This window comes from Paralichthys olivaceus, chromosome 4, assembly GCF_024713975.1.
Source record: "Paralichthys olivaceus isolate ysfri-2021 chromosome 4, ASM2471397v2, whole genome shotgun sequence".
Classification (NCBI taxonomy): Eukaryota; Metazoa; Chordata; class Actinopteri; order Pleuronectiformes; family Paralichthyidae; genus Paralichthys; species Paralichthys olivaceus.
In genome coordinates, this window is record NC_091096.1 from 5,039,289 (window position 1) to 5,057,395 (window position 18,107).

At 41.8% G+C, this 18,107-nt stretch overlaps 3 protein-coding genes across 4 annotated transcripts; 1 reads left to right on the forward strand and 2 right to left on the reverse strand.

Annotated features, from left to right (window-relative positions):
* Positions 1–276: 276 nt before the first annotated feature.
* On the reverse strand, positions 277–12,336 carry LOC109637174 (cell division cycle protein 20 homolog B). 2 transcript variants are annotated; one of them, XM_020099377.2, is made up of 12 exons: positions 11,662–12,336; positions 11,046–11,105; positions 6,373–6,595; positions 5,581–5,678; positions 5,272–5,323; positions 4,670–4,786; positions 3,960–4,165; positions 3,725–3,819; positions 2,025–2,253; positions 1,442–1,567; positions 1,243–1,320; positions 277–954 (listed from the first exon to the last, which is right to left on the reverse strand). In XM_020099377.2, the coding sequence occupies exons 2-12, from the start codon at positions 11,097–11,099 to the stop codon at positions 808–810; spliced, it is 1,425 nt and encodes a 474-aa protein (XP_019954936.2). In that variant the 5' UTR covers positions 11,100–11,105; positions 11,662–12,336; the 3' UTR covers positions 277–807. The 2 variants fall into 2 exon arrangements, with proteins under 2 accessions (XP_019954936.2, XP_019954935.2); XM_020099376.2 differs by having other exon boundaries at positions 1,243–1,366; positions 11,662–12,335.
* Positions 7,343–9,308, forward strand: gpx8 (glutathione peroxidase 8 (putative)). Its single transcript, XM_020099378.2, has 3 exons — positions 7,343–7,643; positions 7,789–8,050; positions 8,701–9,308. The coding sequence occupies exons 1-3, from the start codon at positions 7,437–7,439 to the stop codon at positions 8,862–8,864; spliced, it is 633 nt and encodes a 210-aa protein (XP_019954937.1). The 5' UTR covers positions 7,343–7,436; the 3' UTR covers positions 8,865–9,308.
* Positions 12,337–15,230: 2,894 nt separating the features above from the next.
* On the reverse strand, positions 15,231–17,896 carry mcidas (multiciliate differentiation and DNA synthesis associated cell cycle protein). Its single transcript, XM_020099160.2, has 7 exons — positions 17,807–17,896; positions 17,650–17,722; positions 17,467–17,546; positions 16,939–16,999; positions 16,579–16,805; positions 16,129–16,239; positions 15,231–16,018 (listed from the first exon to the last, which is right to left on the reverse strand). Exons 1-7 carry the CDS (start codon positions 17,894–17,896, stop codon positions 15,578–15,580), a joined length of 1,083 nt encoding a protein of 360 aa, XP_019954719.2. The 3' UTR covers positions 15,231–15,577.
* Between the last annotated feature and the right edge of the window lie 211 nt (positions 17,897–18,107).

Below are 18,107 nucleotides of genomic sequence, written 5' to 3' on the forward strand. Positions count from 1 at the left end.
GTGTGTGTATTGATGAAGAGTGGTTTGGTGCAGTCGGAGAAACAGATGTCTGAGGTGACAGAATCTAAACCTCACGTTGCTCTATGTCCTTCACACTTCAGTTTAAAGACATATCACTCAGGGTCTTCAGAGGAAGTCTTCACCACTTTGTCAACAACAGGCACAAAGTGTTCACTCAAGTCAGACATGACACGTTTCGAGTGAGACATCTTTCAACACAATGAACCACGATGCAAGGAAAGGAAGAAAACAAAAGCAGACTGGCTCACTGGATACCAGTGTCACTTTTATGGTGTTTATTCAGCATGTAAAACCCACGCCTGTGCATAAGATTCCAGTGCAAAGAACATAGGTGACTCTGAACACTCCACTCGCAGATACTGTTCTGACCATACAAAATGTATTGTACCTTTAATAAGATTGTGGTTTTCTCTGGGTTTTAACATTGTTGGAAGCATTTTGAATAATGTAAATACACAAGTCAGCATAATATAAAACACGTGTCCAGTCTTTTTTTTTGACATTTTAATGAAGAATTGTATAAATGCAACTTTCCTTTTTATGCTGTTTTAATATGTTATTGTTTCATGCTCTCTCAACAGCGTAAAGTAAATAGCTACACAAAAACTTTTTTTACAACTGAAAGAGCCACAGAACCCCTCCCGTCTTATCTTAGCTTAACAACACATTTGACTTGAAAGAAAACTGGTTCGGCAATGTGGTTATTTCAGAGCAGGGGGACAGGAAGTGTGCAGTCTCCAGACAGTGGTACTACCTAGAAATCATGTGTGTATGTGAACACAAGTTTTAAAACAGCTCTGACCTAACAACAGTCACCATCCGTGTTGAGTGATGATTGAAGGTCCCAGATGTGGAAGCACTGGTCCGCTGCAGCAGAGAAAATCTGAGTGCTGTTGGGGTTTGAGGCCAAGTGCAGGACTCGATGAGAATGACCTACAAAAAACAATAACACCAAGATTTAAGGGTTAATATTAAAATACAATTAGGTTTCCCTGTAAATAAAAAGGTATTAATGTGCCACAATTATGTCCTGTGTTCTTGAGCTTTGATTAATCTGTAATCTGCACATTTCGAGGACTGATATCTATGAGTGTGTGTGTGTGTGTGTGTGTGTGTGTGTGTGTGTGTGTGTGTGTGTGTGTGTTTGTGATTTGATGCCGCTTGATTGGATTCAAGACAACTGAGCTCTACTTTAGTTCATCATATTTCAGGTTCTCTAACCTGTGAGCCGATACACCGGGTTGAGGGAAGTGAACCCCCAGCTCCAGCAGGTGACTTGGTGATGAGGAAGGCCGTGACCTGTGACGAGACACTTCTTCTTTTCAGCCCATTGTAGAGAACAGATCTGCAACTGGACACATTAGGACTTGTCCATCCAACATGTGCACACGGTAAAATACTTCTGCAATAATTTAAGCACCTGCGAGTTGGTGTTGGCAGAATTCACGCAAGTCCCTGATTGTGTGTCCCAGATTCTCAGCTTTCCGTCTTTCCATCCTCCACCTGTGGCGATTATCTTTTCTCGCCATGGACACCATCCCATCGCCTAATCACACAAACACAGTGAAAATAAAACAGAAGACACCCAACACCCAGTGAAGAGTTGCAGGATTAAATAACAGTGTTTCACCAACCAGGTTCAAACAGGTTTACACACACAAAAGTGTTAAAACACAGCTTATAAAGTTTTATATATAGTTGTACTTTATATATATAACTATAGTTTGTTGAATTTATAAAATTATAGAACGACATTAGTTGACGAAATATTAGATAGTGATCATGGTATCAAGGTTCTGCCGATACTCAATCAGTCATGAGTCAGCCTCAGCTGTCAATCATGACGCCTCAGCCCATTTTTATAGCATCAAATAAAACCAGTAAAACCAAACTAATTGATTTAAACAAATGTTAAAAGATCTGAGTTTTTCCAGACTGGAAACACAAGTAAACAGAAAAATCACACAAGTAGTTTCTCATGTCCCAGTTTCTAGTCCACTGACCTTAACAGCACTGGGCTGTTTCATGGTCGTCACCGGCTGTTTTGTCCTTGTGAGTCCTGCAATGTCCCCGTCCCATATATGGAGGAGGCCGTCTGCGGAGCCGCTGGCCAGCCAGTCGTCTCCTGGTGACCACTGAAGGCTGCAGATCCCCTCGTCCTGCAGAGCTGCACCAACCAGAGGCACAGGAGCCCGGGGGTCAAGGTGATGGATATGTCCGAGAACTGAGCCGCTGTTAGATGGTGGACACTGTTATTTCCCTGCAGTTGATAAATAATGTTCTGCTTTGTCATGCTCAGGACATAGTCACCTACATTTATTTTGCTGAGGAATTAAACCGTTTTCTGTGTAATATGGTACACTGAACACACACACACACTGTATGGAGGACCAGAAATGACCTAAGCATAAATAAATAAATGTGGAAATAAATAAATAAATGTCTTAAATTCATTTACACATTTATTTATTTCTGTGTTCCAGTTCCACTACTTCTGCCTGTCAATGCTGACTGCTTTGCAGTAGTTGCTGTTTGCACTGCTGTGTCAGTTGACACTTTAAGAGACACACAGGTGTGTCAGTTCACACTTAGTGTCTCCTGGTGACCACTGAAAGCTGCAGAACAAGTGTGAACTGACACACTCATTTTTTATTGGGATGATTCAGTAAGAAACTAACGATCATGTGTTTAGTTATCTATCGATGGCTTCAGATCATGTCTGCGTGTCGCTCTAGTGATTTTATCACTGACTGCGAGCGTCTCCTCTCATGTTGAACTGAGCACAACATGTTGACGACTCATTTTTCATAATGTTTAAATGATAAACTCTGGAATCAAACAAACACTGAGTTACTTCATGTACTGATCAGGTCCTGATAACTAGTGATGGTGTTAGTTAAAGTGAGAGCAGAGTGGAGGAGGAAACAGAAACTCCAGCTCGATACAAACCAACTGCAGCTTCAGCTCTGATCATGAAGCAGCTGATCACTGAGCAGCTGTTACCAGAGAAACTCTGTGTTTCACTGTTTCTACTGCTCTTAAACTAAGTCTCTGATCTGCTGCTTCACGTGAACGTTCACTCAGTTTGCTAACTACACTACAGGGTTTCGATCATGTGTCAGATCATGTCTGCGTGTAGCACTTTTAAAGTGTGAACAGACACACCTGTGTGTCTTTTAAAGTGTGAACTGACACAACACTGCAAACAGCAACTATTGCACAACAGTCAGCACTGACGGGAAGAAGTAGTCAATAAATAAATGTGGAAATAAATAAATGTGGAATTAAATTTAAAGGTACAGCTTGTTTTCTGATGTCTAGTGTTGAAGTTGCATGTTGCAGCTGAACACCCCTCACCTCCCCCTCTCCTTCCAAACATGAAAGAGAACCTGTGGAAGCCTTTAATTGTCATAAAAATTCAGAAGGTGTTTAGTTTGTCCAGTCTGGACTGATGTAAAAAACATGGCGGCCTCCGTAGAGAGGGTCCCCTCCATGTTAATATAAAGTATTTTAATATAAAGGGCCTTTTCTGAGGTAAAGAAAACTACAAATCATAAAATTTAGATGAAACGAACTATTGAAAACATCATGAGGATTATTCTACATTTAATTTCTCCCAATAGTTCCCTTTCACCTAAATCTTACACACTGGACCTTTATTTATTTATACTTAAGTCAGTTCTGGTCCTCCAAACACCAGTACCTGCTCAGTAACTGCTGTTTCCAGGAAAGCGCTCTGACCACAGACAGGTGTGATGTCATACGTCTCATAATCTGCTTCGTTTCAACATCCCACAGCTGAGGAGTCAAAGAAAGACAAAGAAACCACAAACCGTCAGCCTGCTGATGCAACAGGTCCTTTGCACAGACCCCTTTAACTACACTCTGTATGAATAAGAGTTCACCCCTCTACCAGTTCATTTACTTGAAGTGCTTACCTGCACATCACCTCGTCTGGTCCCAATGCACAGAGCTCTGCCGTCTCTGCTCCAGCACAGAGACGAGACGGACTGATGGTGTCCAGTTGGTAGACTCTGCTCCAGATTTCCCACCAGAACTCGGGTTTCTGAATTCCAGAGGTAAACAGAACAGCCCAGGGCTAATGCAACCACGCCATTACAACTGCAGTCGAGAACGTTCGTGTCTGAGGGGGAAGAGATGGAGGAGAGTGTGCTTATTTGACCTTACGATGGTCAGACAAATAGGAGCTTTTCACTGGTGCTTTACAGCTTATTGGCAATAACAACGTGTACAAATTAAAATTATAATAATACTAAAGGCCAGTAAACACAAACCCCACCATGCACTGATGAAAAAAAAAAATTCAGGAATTGAACAAGGTCTCTTAAATTGTAAAAGAGAATTAAATTCCTACATTTGTTTATTCTAACTGTTCAGTTATACTTTGTGTTGTTATCTCCTGAATCCTATTTTAAAGGCTTCTCCGCAGTACTCAGTACTTTTTACAACGTCCAGATGTGTTAGGCAATTACTTACAGTTTTTTTTTTTAAATATGAAAGCATTTATTTGTGACACACAGACAGCATAGGAGGCATTAACTAACTTTTAATCTTTTCATGGGTCGTTGAGGCTCAGTGTTCTTCCTCGTGCATTTGAGAGTAAAGCAGAATTTGTGTCTTCTCTTACAATAGTCGTTCAGAAGCGACGGAGCTGCCAACTTCATCACTGGTGTTCCCTGCCGACCGTCTGGAGCTTTGTCCAGAACTGTGAAGGGCTGCAAACTACATCTTCTCACATCAGCGCCTGTCAAACAAAAAGAACATGCAAGACGTTTCACATCAGCAGTACATCTTTGGTTTACTGGTGATAGTCTCAAACACATGTATTCTCTTAGTTATTCTGTCGTCAGGTTTGAAACAAGAAACATTAAACTCTTTAAATATTGGATTAATGACCCCTGACCATATTTACACTGAGGCTTATAGACGCAATCTGTTCAACAACTGTAAAACAACTTCCGTGTGTGTGTGTGTGTGTGTGTGTGTGTGTGTCTTCAGCACATATCATGTTCGACCATCATGACTCCATTAACTTAACTCATATTTAACATTTCACACAATCATATCAGAAAAGACAAACAAAGACCTACAGCATTTCTCAAGTTCTTTCTTTTTTGTTTTAGCCTCTTGTTTCCTGGAGCGACATAAGGCAGTATCGCTCATCGTGTGTGTGTGTGTGTGTGTGTGTAGAAGAAATGTACGAGTGAAGAAAGAGTCTGCATGCTTTACCAGTCTGTTGTGTGCTGACAGGTTCTTCCACTGCTGCTCTCCACATCCATCCCTGTGAAAAAATGTTTTTATTGTCATTAGATTAGATATTTTACATGATTTTATATAAACATGTTCTTTTTCAAACGTATTTATCTATATGAATGATCTTGCAGATATAGACAACATTTTCTGTATTTTGAAAGCCAGCACGGCAGGAGGAAATCCAGCACCCTGTCAAAGATTTTCATCTCTTAACACACACACCCACACACACACACACACAGAAACCAAACTGCAGAGGCGCAGTCTCACATTTCTGAAACAGACCTGTTGTGGGACATTTTGTGTTGCAGGTCGTCCCCTGGCACAGATGGTGTGTGAAGTGTTCAGCGGTATAACAGACAAACGTCCCTCCAGTGTTGTCTCTGATGAGGACAAATGATAAGACAGAAACTAACATCAATTATGATTAAATCTACCGTGTCTGTGTAGATCGATTCAATTTAAATGTGGTTTATTTATTTGGCCTTGGCCGAGGCATCTGCTCTACTGAGTGAAAAAGTTTTGGCAAAACCAACACTGTGTCCGTTCATCCATCCCCCAACTTCGTGAAAACGAGAGAGAGAAAGAGAGAGAGGAGTCAGGATGGACTGACTGAATGAATATATATGATTTAATATAATGTATAAGTATAAGTGCCAGTTGGTGGGTTCATTTATACAGCTCTCAAGGAGGCAGACCATTACATCGGCAAAATTTAAAAAACAAATGTCAATAGACTCAGCTAATCATCGTTAGACAATAAATTCGTCCAATCGCCCGACCCTGGCTGGTAGTCGGCACAAGTGTTGCTGGGAAATCAGAGGCGTAGCCAGTGAAGTATATGCTGATGTAATGTGAGGCTCCAGCACATGAAAAAACCAACCAGCACTAGCACTCGGCTCCCTCTGGTGGAAACGGGGGAAACAAAGTGAAAGTAACAGTGGGTCGTGGCTGGTGTTGGGATAAATCTTCAGAAAAAGGATGTAAGACAATGAAATGTCCCCAAAAGTGGCCTGTGGTGTTGGAGAGGTCAGTGTCACAGTATCTCAGGGCCAGGCTGGTTGTGGAGATACTAACCTTGCAGCGCCCCCTGCAGGCCTCTGCGTGCTGCTTCATGGTGTGTGGGTGGAGAGTCCAGCTCCAGCCTCTGACACACCGTGTCCAACTCAAAGCATCGCTGCCTCTGCTGCCGCCCAGTGGTCAGAGGTGTACTCACAGCCGGAGCCTCGGTGCTGCTCCTGTGGAAGTGGATCCACGTCTTGAAACGTTTGTATGAAACGTTACAAGCGTCGTTTTGTCCCTGAGAAGACACATGATAATAATAAATTCTATTATAACTTACTGAAAAATAATTTAAACAAAACTACAGCAGGTCTGAATATGAAAAAAAAAAAAAACTTCACTGCAGCGTCATTCCAATTTAGATCAATGCTTCTGGTTTACACTTTCAAAGTAAAAGACCTTTACATTAACCCCTGACCCTTGTTTTCCTCTTAAGAGACCAGTCATCATATGAATGTATGTTAGACTATTAATCCTGCTCTAGGGATACACACATATTTTTTAATTAATCAACTATGATTTAATGATTAAATTTATTTTCATTCTACAATTTCCACATCTTTTGTGTAATATTGTGACTTTTGAAATACTTTAGATGACATTTCTCATTAAATTACACCTTAATCCTCATTATAGAACTTTATTCTCATACGCTCAATATCATTACTTTTTAATTGTTAAATAATTAAATTTTTCATGTAATATTATGACTTTTTTTCATTGAATTTGGATTTGATTCTGTGTTACTATGGTTTTCCCTAATTAAATTAGGACTTTATTTTGTAATATTATGATTCTCAATTTCAATTTCATTTATTTCGCAATATTACATTACATAAATCTCTAAATTTCAGAATTCTTTCCTTCAATCCGTTCCCGATACTCTGTCAAAGTTCAAATAGGTGAAATGTACTTTTTATTTTGCTGGTGAGACTGGTTTTATTTTGACAGAATCATCCCCTTGCTTCCTGTTCCATCCTGGTGTACTTCAGGGACTTTTACGCAGAGTCTTCCTCCGTCCGCCCCGACACGTCTGGAGCCCCTGACACCGACATACGGTCTGTTCTTCCCCCTCCAACATGGAGGCCTTAGGGGGCTACCCCACCAAGTCCTCCGGCCCCAGAGCGAAGAGGCTGAAGGTGCTGCTGAGCATGACGGTGGGTGTGGGCTGTTTGTTCCTCCTGCAGACGCAGCTGGTGAAGCCGAGGAAACCCCAAGACTTTTATTCTTTCGAGGTGAAGGACGCGAAGGGGAGGTCTGTCTCTCTGGAGAAGTACCGAGGAAAAGTAAGTCCACATCATCATGTCACTTCTGAGAGTTAATCTGAGCAGACTTTGTCCTGGTTATCCACCGGGAGATGAGTTTTAGAATAAGTCTTTTCTTAAAGCATCTAATAACCAAACGTTTACGCGCGGTTCCCTCCATGGTCAGGCGTCTTTGGTTGTAAACGTGGCGAGTCTCAGCGAGCAGACCGAGGTGAACTACATGTCTCTGCAGGAGCTGCACCGGGAGCTGGGCACCTCTCACTTCAACGTGCTGGCCTTCCCCTGCGGACAGTTCGGGGACACCGAGCCCGGGAGCAGCCGGGACATCGAGGCCTTCGCCAAGTCCACGTACGGAATCACCTTCCCCTTCTTCAGCAAGATCAAAATAATGGGCTCAGAGGCGGACCCTGCCTTCAGGTTCCTCACAGGTCAGAGAGACACACCACACATCTGTCCAATTACACATGTGCACACAAGCTCAACTATTTGGGAGCAGAAGTCCCTATGTGTACAGTACCTGTAATAATGATCTGGTACTGATTTATACTCACTGGATGTTTGTATTGACCCGTGCAGACAGTAAATATACATGTGACTTCTCTGAAACCCAACTACTGGAGGTGAAGTTTGCTATAAGCTGATCTGGAGCCCCTCCTCATATACAAACCTGTGGTACCTCACACATGTTCTCAAAGTTAGTACACAAAGGAAGTTTATGTTAGGGGTGGCTGTGTGTCACTTTTGATTAATTGGACTTCTACAAAGATATTTATGGTAATTACTTAGTTTTACTACTTATTCAAGCGATAACTAACATTAGCCTAATCATAATCGTTACCACGGCTCGAGCTGATGTGGCTCTGGAGCACCATGGTTCTCCACCGCAGTAAAGCCCATTTCAGGGGCAGAGGTGCCTCGCAATTCTGTGTCAATCTCCTTTTTTCTCCTACACACTGCACCTTGTGACATCTCACATTAGACACAGCTCTGCTAAAATAACAATCCAACTCGATTCATGGCTAAACTCAAACTTTTAGATGCATCTTTAATGACTCTATGAAAACGTGTCGTTTTCCAGATTCTGTGAAGAAAATTCCAAAGTGGAACTTCTGGAAGTTTCTGGTGAATCCCGAGGGGAAAGTCATCCGCTTCTGGCGAACTGACGAGCCCATGGAAAGCGTTCGAGAGGAGGCCACGGCGCTGGTGCGAGAAATCATCTTAAAGAAACGCGTGGAGCTATGATGGAGCGTATTGACACACAGCTGTTTTCATGTCAGTGTTTCCTGTGCTGGAGTCACGAGCGGTGGACTGTGAACTGTTCCAGTGAGTTTGGTTTGGGTGACGTCTCCAGAAATGATCCACTAGCTTCAGACACAAATGCTATCAGTGTCAGAGCAAAGCACATCAGAATATGTGTGTATCTGTGTGTAATGGGGACCATCCTGTGGTTGCTAATGACAACGATGAAGAACTTTGATGACCACTGCTGCGGCTGAAGAATTGTTTAGCGTTGGATTTTTACACATTTACTTTGGCTTAGTCGCGTCTCTACTTTCCTAATGTTTACGTCAAAATCTATTTGTTAAGGTGAAGCATTCCAATTAAGGCAATTTTGACTGATCTGAGCCCAGCAAATTGTGAAACATCCATCCAACAATAAAAGGATTTCATCATTTTTTTGATTTAGCTAATAGGCCTGGAATCTTTTATGTTTTTGCTATTTAGAAAAATGTTTTTACATCTGCATGTTTTCACATGCAGATGTAAATACTAACTATTGACTACTGGAAGAGTTCTCACAAATATCAGTTTGGTAAGAACTACCTACAATGACAGAAACAATCTCTGAGAAAAAATGATCGAACGTATACTTTAAATTTTTATTTTAGTCCATCTACTAACACAGAGAAGGTGGAGACCTATACTGTAGCCAGCCACCAGGGGGCATCAGTCTATGATACCAACTTGCTTGCAAAGCAACACAAATGCATACTGATACTGATATATTTGTTTTTTTTATTAGTAGAAGTTCACGGTAATTGCAGAAGCTGCTGGTGAGGATTTAAATGTGGACAGTTGGAGGGCAGCAGCAGGTAAGCTGGCACTCACACATTCAACCAGCTAACAAGACACTGCCTTCCAGCCACCCACGACAAGACAGCGTAACAACCACACATCTCAAAATAATCCTTACTCTCTCCTATTTGCAAACAGTCTTCGGTGAATCAGGATGAACGTGTCCTCGACCCCGCACAGCATAAACGGTGAAATGTAAACTGTTAAGGTAGCAGAGCAGAGTGAGCTGACACAGGAAAACGTCAGCTAACATTACACTGCCTCCCAACCAGTCACACAGCTCGTGAGGCCACGTGAACGGAGATGAATGTTAATCATGGTGTTAACTGTTAAATGTGAGGTTTGCTTGTATGAAAGCAACAATTCTCAGAGGTCGGTTGAAAGCAGCAGTGAGGAGTGCAGCTGGCAGCTGTCAGTCGTACAGTAACACAGCCAGCAGCGGTCACTGCCACACTGTCACCATCAGTCAATCCATCAGTCTGCTAATCTATTTATCTATACAATGAGAAAAACAAAGTCATTTTTTACAGACGATAAAATGGAGTAGAAACACACCAATAATAGATATTAGTGTGCGAACAGATTAAGTTTAATGAAATTTAACGACAGGGTTTTATTTTTTTTCCCCACTTTCTTTAAAGCAACACGATGTAACTTTTACTGAGCAACAGCGCCCCCTTCAGTCCCACTCACTGAACAGAAACACAAGTGAGCAGTGGATATTACCCATGATCCCCGGCTTCCTGAACCAGAAGAGCTGCCGCTGATACAAATCCACCAAACTCTGTTTAGAATTCTTCATATTTTAAAGTTTCCTGCTGAACATTGGAGATAAACTGTGGTTTTGAATGACTTCTCGGTCTTTTTAACTGAGCCACAGTTCAGCTTTACTCTTCAACTTGCTGGACCTGATTCTGACGTTTTAAGGAGATCGTACCCACTCACTGAAGTTACATAGAGCTAGAACATTCAGGACTGTTCAGGGTGAGGAGGAGGAATGAATGAGGAAAGATTCTCTCTATTCCAACTCTGTGAACCATCAAACTCAATTTTGAATCTGCTGTTTCAATGTAAAAAAAAGTTGCAGTGTATCTTTGACAATATGTTCTATTATACTATAAAATCATTTAGGTCATGAAACCACTTCCTTTTTTCTTTTTAAATTAGAAATAAATCTAAATGATAAATTTTACTCATATAGCACCTTTCAAAACACAGCGACAAGGTGCTTTACAAGCTTAAAATGAAAAGGTAGACTATGAGAATTATAAGAACTAATCCTGGGTGGAGGTTGTTGGGCCATGGCGGGAGAGAATTCCAATTTTACAGATTATTATTCCCTCTTACCTTGAAGGGGTAGTTCCTCCTCTTCCCCACAAAGTCTCTGAACATTTCCCTCATATCGTCCTGGTCATGAACAAACAAAGAAAAGAATAAGTTGCTCATCATCATCATCATCATCAGAAAACCATTCTCCACATGCAAAACTTCAACAAAAGTGGATTCCATATACCTCCAAATATAATTATTCAGTAAATTGAGGATTATTAAAACATAAAGTGTTGTTCGCTCCATGCTGAACATGTTAATGCAAGGAGGAACAGTCGTGTGTTTAGAGTTTGAAGTGGTTGCCTGGTAGCAGCAGCAGCAGCAGCAACAGGCCACAGAGTGAAAGGAAGGACATATAGTTCATAAGATAAGATAAGATAATTCTTTATTAGTCCCACAATGGGGGAATTTGCAGTATTACAGCAGGGGAAATCAAAATAGACATGAGTAAGTATATAATATGCAATACTTAAGTGTAAGAAAAAATGAATTGATTAAAGTAATACAGTGTAAAAAGAGGCAACGTATGTGTAGTGAGTGGATTGCACATGAACCATTGGTATTCCACAGACAGATGAATATATAGCACACTGCATATTGCTCAGTTAAGAGATAATTAAAACTCAAAGCTCACCCATTCATCTCGAGGTTTCCAGACGAATCTCCAGCGATCATGGCTGAGTTTCCTTCCCTGTGTGCGGGCAGTGGGAGCACTGGGAGCCGGTCATGCCTGGTGCACCTGTCGCCTCCTCTCCTGCTCCTCTCCGGGCTCCGGCCTCTAAATACTCCCCCCGGGGCGGACGGTGGCGCGGGAAGCTCCGTCCTCCGAGCTGCTATTGGCGGTTACACGTGGACCCGAGTCGCTCTTGAGTATCTGTTGGTGATGATCAGTTCAGGGACTTGTTGTCTCCGTGTCCTGTTGGTTTCCACTGGAAACTAAAGAGACAGAAAACAAAAGAGCAACGCGGTGATGTTGTAAATCTGGAGCGTGTTCACATCAGTTAATAACACAAGGACAGACGCTTATTTCTCTTGTTTGTCAGGTAAATACCCAAACACACTCAGAGCTTTATCAGTGTTTGACATTGTGATGATTTATTATAACAATAAGAATCATAATAAGAATAAAACAATTATGTCATCATCATTATTATAAAATGAAATAAGAAGGTATGATTAATATTAATAGGCCTATAATTAATAACGTTTTATTTCCACAATAACAGTTGGCAGAATAGCAATATAATAATAACAGTAACTATTAAATGAATATATTATTTTTATTTTGCAACTCACAATAAAATACATTCTTTGATTCATTAAAAGTTAAGAAGATTTATTTTTAGTCAAATAAATGTTTGTACTTAATTGCCCAAATTAAAGAGACAATGTGAAAAATATTTAATTCTCAGTTTATTCTAAGTAAAGTATTATATTTTAAACTGGGGATTCAACAAAAAATAGTTTAGTCTATTTAAGTAATTTTTCTCTTATTCTAGTAGTTAAACAAAACAATTTTCCATAGCCCAATTTAAAAAATACAATAATAATAAAAAAACACCAACACCATGAAATTAAAGCAAAATACATTATATTTAATATATATTTTTGATTAATAGCTTATATCTATATATATATATATATAGATGCATCTATATATCTATATATCTGTGGACCCTCAGGTCCCAGTGTAATGACGAGCTGCTGTGGCGCTAAGTTCACTGAACGGCGCGAGCGGACTCATGTCGTCACCACCTGTCACTTCCATATGTGCTCACACCGCGGGCTCGCGCCTGTGCACCAGGTGCGCGCTCTGCACAGAACAGAACAGCTCCATCATCAGAGCAGCAGAAAAAACACGAGACACTAGAATCAATCGATTATCAACAGCCAGCAATAGACTGAACACGTGACTGCTGCAATGAAACAAAGCACCTGTGATAATAATCATATATCAACCATCAGGTGCTGGTTTTCTCCAACTCATTCAATTTATCTTTCTTTTATCATGCTGTGATTTTTTTATAGTTTCTTCATGTGTTCTATTGCTCAAAATAAGCAGAGGCCGAATTAAACTACAGGCTTTTAGTTAAAAATGTTGATAATATTAAATAAATAACAGCCTGTAATTGTCTAATTAAGTATTATGTGGGCCCATTTGTTTTATTCTTCTATCTTGTTTTCTTTTTGTTGCTTTAAATTAATTATTTTATAGTGTTTTAAATCTATGATCTGCATTGATAATACATTCAATGCACCTCTGCATGTCCACCCTCCAGCCTCAGCATCCCTCCACAGGTTCAGTGAATGAAGGGATTTTCTCCGCCTCGTTTCCCGCGGGACTCGGTCTGCTCTGCAGGCTGCACGAGGTTTGGCTTCGGTCACCTTAGAGACTCATTGTGTCTGTGTTTTCCTTCACCCCTCCCGCACCGTCCCCCCGCAGTTTCGCGGTAGCTTAACCGGTCAAATGTGTCACAGGCAGCTTATGAAACAAAGCTGCGGTGTGAGGCTGCATGTGTGCGGCGCTGCAGGCCAGAGACAAACCGTGTGTTTGCAGTTCAAGAGGCTGGAGCAGCGACCTGCTGGTGTTGAGCTGAGCTGACGTGAGGGTCTGACAACAACAGCCTCCCGATTGTTGCACGTTGGCAGCAGGAACGTGCATTGTTGGCATTGAATGTTTTAGGTCAATCACTGGGGTCAGGGTTAGTCAGGTATCTGGATATATGGAGCATAGTGCAAGAGGTGTTTCAATTCTGCAGCTCTGCAGATTGGGATAGTCTCAAACAGCAACAGGCCCATGTAGTTAGTTATTCGTCTGTAATTTTGCATTTGGTTTGTGCCTCTTTGGTCATTTTTACATCAGGTGTGACCCGTTTTGTTTCTAGATGGTCGTTAAACATCCCTTAAGTCCATCACTAATTCAGCATCTTTGACTTGTATTCATTACGTCTTTCTTTCCCGGGCTCCTTGTCCTCTATAGTTTGCAGGATTGTGATGGTGGATGGTGGATCGCAGATTGGGATCATGTGATCATATCTTGTTGACAGTTAAGATCAGAGGATGTGATTTGTGAATATGGGCTGTACAAATAAGCGTTGATTGACTGATCAATTGCTTTGTTTTCATTTTATTAACTTTCTAACTGTAGTTTACAGTCACTTATGGCTGGGCTCCACACATCTGCAGGGATCTATGTGCTTAATGTTTAATCCATATTCACAAATCACAGTATATCTCATTGGGCTCATGGGGCCTGAGCTGAGTGAGGTTTGGTTAAAGACTATAATGTGAAAATGTGAGTGTATGATGTGCCATAGGGTGTCTGCACTTTTTAGTATTTGTTGACTTTCATTTATGATATATTTTTGATAATAAAAGTATAATTTGAAGAGGGGAATGATGTAGTTTGGTATTATGTGTGTCCCTGGGTGGGACTTGGTTTGGTCCCTGTTGCATGGGGTCCCCCAAATGCCCCTGGACATTTTGGCTGAACTGAATTTATTAGTTGATCACACATCCTGTCCTGTGATGTAGCCGTCAATGATTCAACCTCGCTTTTAATTTCTCCTTATCTTCATTTGTGTTGTCAAATCCCGGTGTTCACGACAGAAGCATCCTGCAGCAGTTCTGTGAGGGGTCTCAGCGATGCCTTCACTGCTCTAAAGTAAACACGGCTCAGGGGGAGTTGGGGGAGTTTAAACAGGTGTCTGAGCAGAGGTGTAACATTGTCCTCTGCCACGCTGCCTCACAACAATCCTGCGTTTTACAGCTGAAGCCCTCAACAGTGAGGCTGGAGAAAGATCCCATCACTGATACCTACAGGTCAGAAGGTCACATCCTCTCTAGATAAGTTCGTCATTTCTTCATGTTTGGATTTCCTCTGTTTTTTCCTCACCCATGATTGAAAGATGTAACATGAGACTGGAGAATACTGTTTATATATGAGAACAAAAATCTTTTAAAAAAAGAGAAGGATACAAACACGGATGTTGCTGCAATACATCATGAGTCAGGCCTCAGACCACACAGTCACTCAGACAGAGACAAAAGGAAAGGAAGTCCCTGTTTTTTAAAGAGGTCACAGGTTCACATTTGTTTCACAAGGTTAAACAAGGAAAACGGTTTCTCTCCATTTGTTTAACTATCACCTGAGTGTCCCCTATAACGTCACCTTTTCCATACTTCAAAAAAATCCCAAGTGGGTTTTTATAAATCACTTTTATTCCCAAACTTTCCATTTTTGAAGACAAAAACATCCTGTGAGGTGCAAAACTAAACATGACATTGGGGCTTGTAAACAGAAACGCAATGTAAACAACAGCCTGGGCAGTATTATTTCCTTTGTTAAGCACCAGCAATTAGCTTAGGAGCTACCTGAGGAAGACATAATTTAATCATTTACAGATGTCACCATAGATTACTGGTTAAGCATTAACAGTTGCTGCCCACCCACACTTCCCTCCCGTCTTTCACAGCAGCTTCACAGCAGCTTCACATCGTTTATTTGAAGCATATATTGGATCTGATTTTTGCATTTGTCAACCATAGTTTCAGCTGTGGTTGGGAACCCAGCGAAATCTGTATCCACCCTGCTGAGTCCTCGAGGTGAAGGCTCGTCCATGAGGAAACACCTGAGTCCTTATGGTGCAGTGCTCTCTGATAGAAGTTCTGAAGGATGAGACACTCTCCTCAGCCTCTGCTCCGTCACTCCTCACGCTCATGTCTTTGGATATAGAAGTCTGTAGGCCCGAGAACGCACCGAACATTCGCACGGTCTCCGATTCCTGCTGTGTTCTTGTTGCAGTGGCAGTGCTGTGCAGGACGGCATTGCAGCGTGTGCTGATGTCTCTGAGCATGTCCTCCACTGAGTCGGACGACTCTGTCTCATATCCTTCATCCAGCCGCTGCCGCTTACAGGGACTCAGAGAAGTTCTATCACCACTACACAGAACTGGCTCTCTTTCGTTTGGGTCTCTGACTGTCATCAGTTTCTGGGGAAAAAGATGGAATATATAAATATAAATATACATCAGATGTAATCAATTAAGATAACAATTTCAATTTATGTAGTATCCAGGATGAAGCTGTGTTCGTCACTCACTTCCAGCACTGAGGCCAGGTGCTTTGCTCGACTGGCCAGTTGCCTGAGGTGAAGATTTCTCTCCTGCAGAGAGTCAAACTCTGCCTGTTGTCGGTGAAGAGTCTCCTGGAGCTACAGATGCAATACACGAAATCAGGTTTGAGAATCATTTATATTTACCAACATAATCATTAAAAAAAAATCTAAACAGGCCTTTCAATATACTGTAGGAATATACAGTTATTTCAAATGTAACCTGGGTTAATACAGTTTTCACACATGACTGTTTGTGAATGATTCAATTCTGGAGTGGTCATCAGCAGGGCTTTGACATTTCTTGAAAAGCTCTAACATATCAAAATATTCTAAATGCATAATCTGGATCCACTACAACACAAATCACATACAAGCATTGCTTCATCGTGTGCGCCACTGTCATCAACCCCAGATTTCCACACTGCTCACATTTACCTGATTGTTGATTTCCACAGACTGTCCCAAAGCCCTGCCGTGACACTGGGCGATGCCCCGCCACTGAGCTCCATCCTGGGCAGGTGGGTTAGCAGCTTTTTTGAATGGGTTGATGAGACTTTCCTCTGGAGAGAACTCTGGTTGAGGGGTGAGGGGAGGAATGACACATCCCTGAAATGGGACCAGTTCACCTGGAGACAGACTGCTCTCCAGCGTGGTGGGAGAATCTGACAGAGGAAACAAACATCCAGAGATTCAGCCAAACCATCTCCTCAGATGAAGATCATAACCATGATTATATAGTTGTAACAGTGACACACACATTCAATCTCTGTGTAGAAGAAATTCTCATTTGCTCACCTGCCATGAAATCCAGCGCATAATCTCCAAAATCTTGGTCATCTGCATCAGATTCATTCACCTGTGCACAAATAAAACTGAAGATTAACACAAATGATCGATATTAGGACACAGCTGATAAATGAAAACGATCATAAGACTTCTACCTGGAAATCCCACCAAGCAGTAAAACAGGGATTTATGGCAGAACATGTCCTGGTGGTCATTTCAGTGAGTGCTGTGCAGATGCGTAATGCGTATTGAGCGCACGGTGATCTGTGCCGAAGAGGCAGTTTGTGGACAAAACTTGTGAGGTCCAGCCAATTAGCGGTAGCCTGCGTGTCATGAGTAAACTACGACGGCCATTCGTGCAGGATTCCAGCACACCGTGTCAAACATTAACAGCCTGGGAGTGATGCAGAACTGAAGATCTGCCAATTCTCTCTGATACATGCGAAGTGGTTGGAAATGTACGGATTTAAACGAGATGTGCAAAAACAATAGATGCATGAAATGAAAAAGAAGGTGCAGAGGAGTTTGTTCTCTCACCTGAGAACCCAGGGAATTGCTCTCCCTCCTCACTGCAGATGCGCACTCCTCCAAATCATCCCATGCAATTGTTGAAAAAGCTGTAATGCAAAAAAAAAAAAGTTCAACAAACCACAGTTTATTTGTTCACATATTATTTTCACTTATGCACAATAAGAAATATGGTGTCAGAGATTCACGCACCTTGTTCAATGATGCCGGGGAGCTCCACGTACACAGTGACCGGACTGCTGCTCCTTGGCACACGCGCTTTATCCTGCAGGTGTAGGGAGCATTTTATTTATCTTGTCATCATTACAGGTCAACATGTGAAGTGTGCATCATTACAAATATTTCATACCTTTCTGTTCACTGCAGCTCTCCTCCGGTGCTGGGTCATTTGGCTGTGGCAGGACGCCCCGAACACGTTACTGTCTCTTGGCATCTCCATCATCGGGCTGCAGAAGTGAAGGGGACATGATTCCATCCAGAGCTGATATATACACCACATTCTCCCGGTTTGTATCTCTGCGTGCCGCGGTTTCATACTTTTGGCCCAATCAAATGCACCTATTCGGTCTCCAGGGAGCGACAGCGTCCTCAGAGATTAAATTGGTGCAGGCTAACGGTTTTCAAGGTCTGAAGTGTAAAGTGGTACCGCG

Coding starts and splice junctions, on each gene's coding strand:
- gpx8 (XM_020099378.2), top strand. CDS start 7,437: ATGGAGGCCTTAGGGGGCTACCCCACCAAGTCCTCCGGCCCCAGAGCG. Junction 7,644..7,788: donor TGGAGAAGTACCGAGGAAAA/GTAAGTCCACAT, acceptor CTCCATGGTCAG/GCGTCTTTGGTTGTAAACGT. Junction 8,051..8,700: donor TGCCTTCAGGTTCCTCACAG/GTCAGAGAGACA, acceptor GTCGTTTTCCAG/ATTCTGTGAAGAAAATTCCA.
- LOC109637174 (XM_020099376.2), bottom strand. CDS start 11,099: ATGAGGGAAATGTTCAGAGACTTTGTGGGGAAGAGGAGGAACTACCCC. Junction 4,787..5,271: donor TGTCAGCACACAACAGACTG/GTAAAGCATGCA, acceptor TTTGTTTGACAG/GCGCTGATGTGAGAAGATGT. Junction 1,568..2,024: donor AACAGCCCAGTGCTGTTAAG/GTCAGTGGACTA, acceptor TTGTGTGATTAG/GCGATGGGATGGTGTCCATG.
- mcidas (XM_020099160.2), bottom strand. CDS start 17,896: ATGGAGATGCCAAGAGACAGTAACGTGTTCGGGGCGTCCTGCCACAGC. Junction 17,547..17,649: donor CCCCGGCATCATTGAACAAG/GTGCGTGAATCT, acceptor TTTGCATTACAG/CTTTTTCAACAATTGCATGG. Junction 17,000..17,466: donor GCAATTCCCTGGGTTCTCAG/GTGAGAGAACAA, acceptor ATTTGTGCACAG/GTGAATGAATCTGATGCAGA.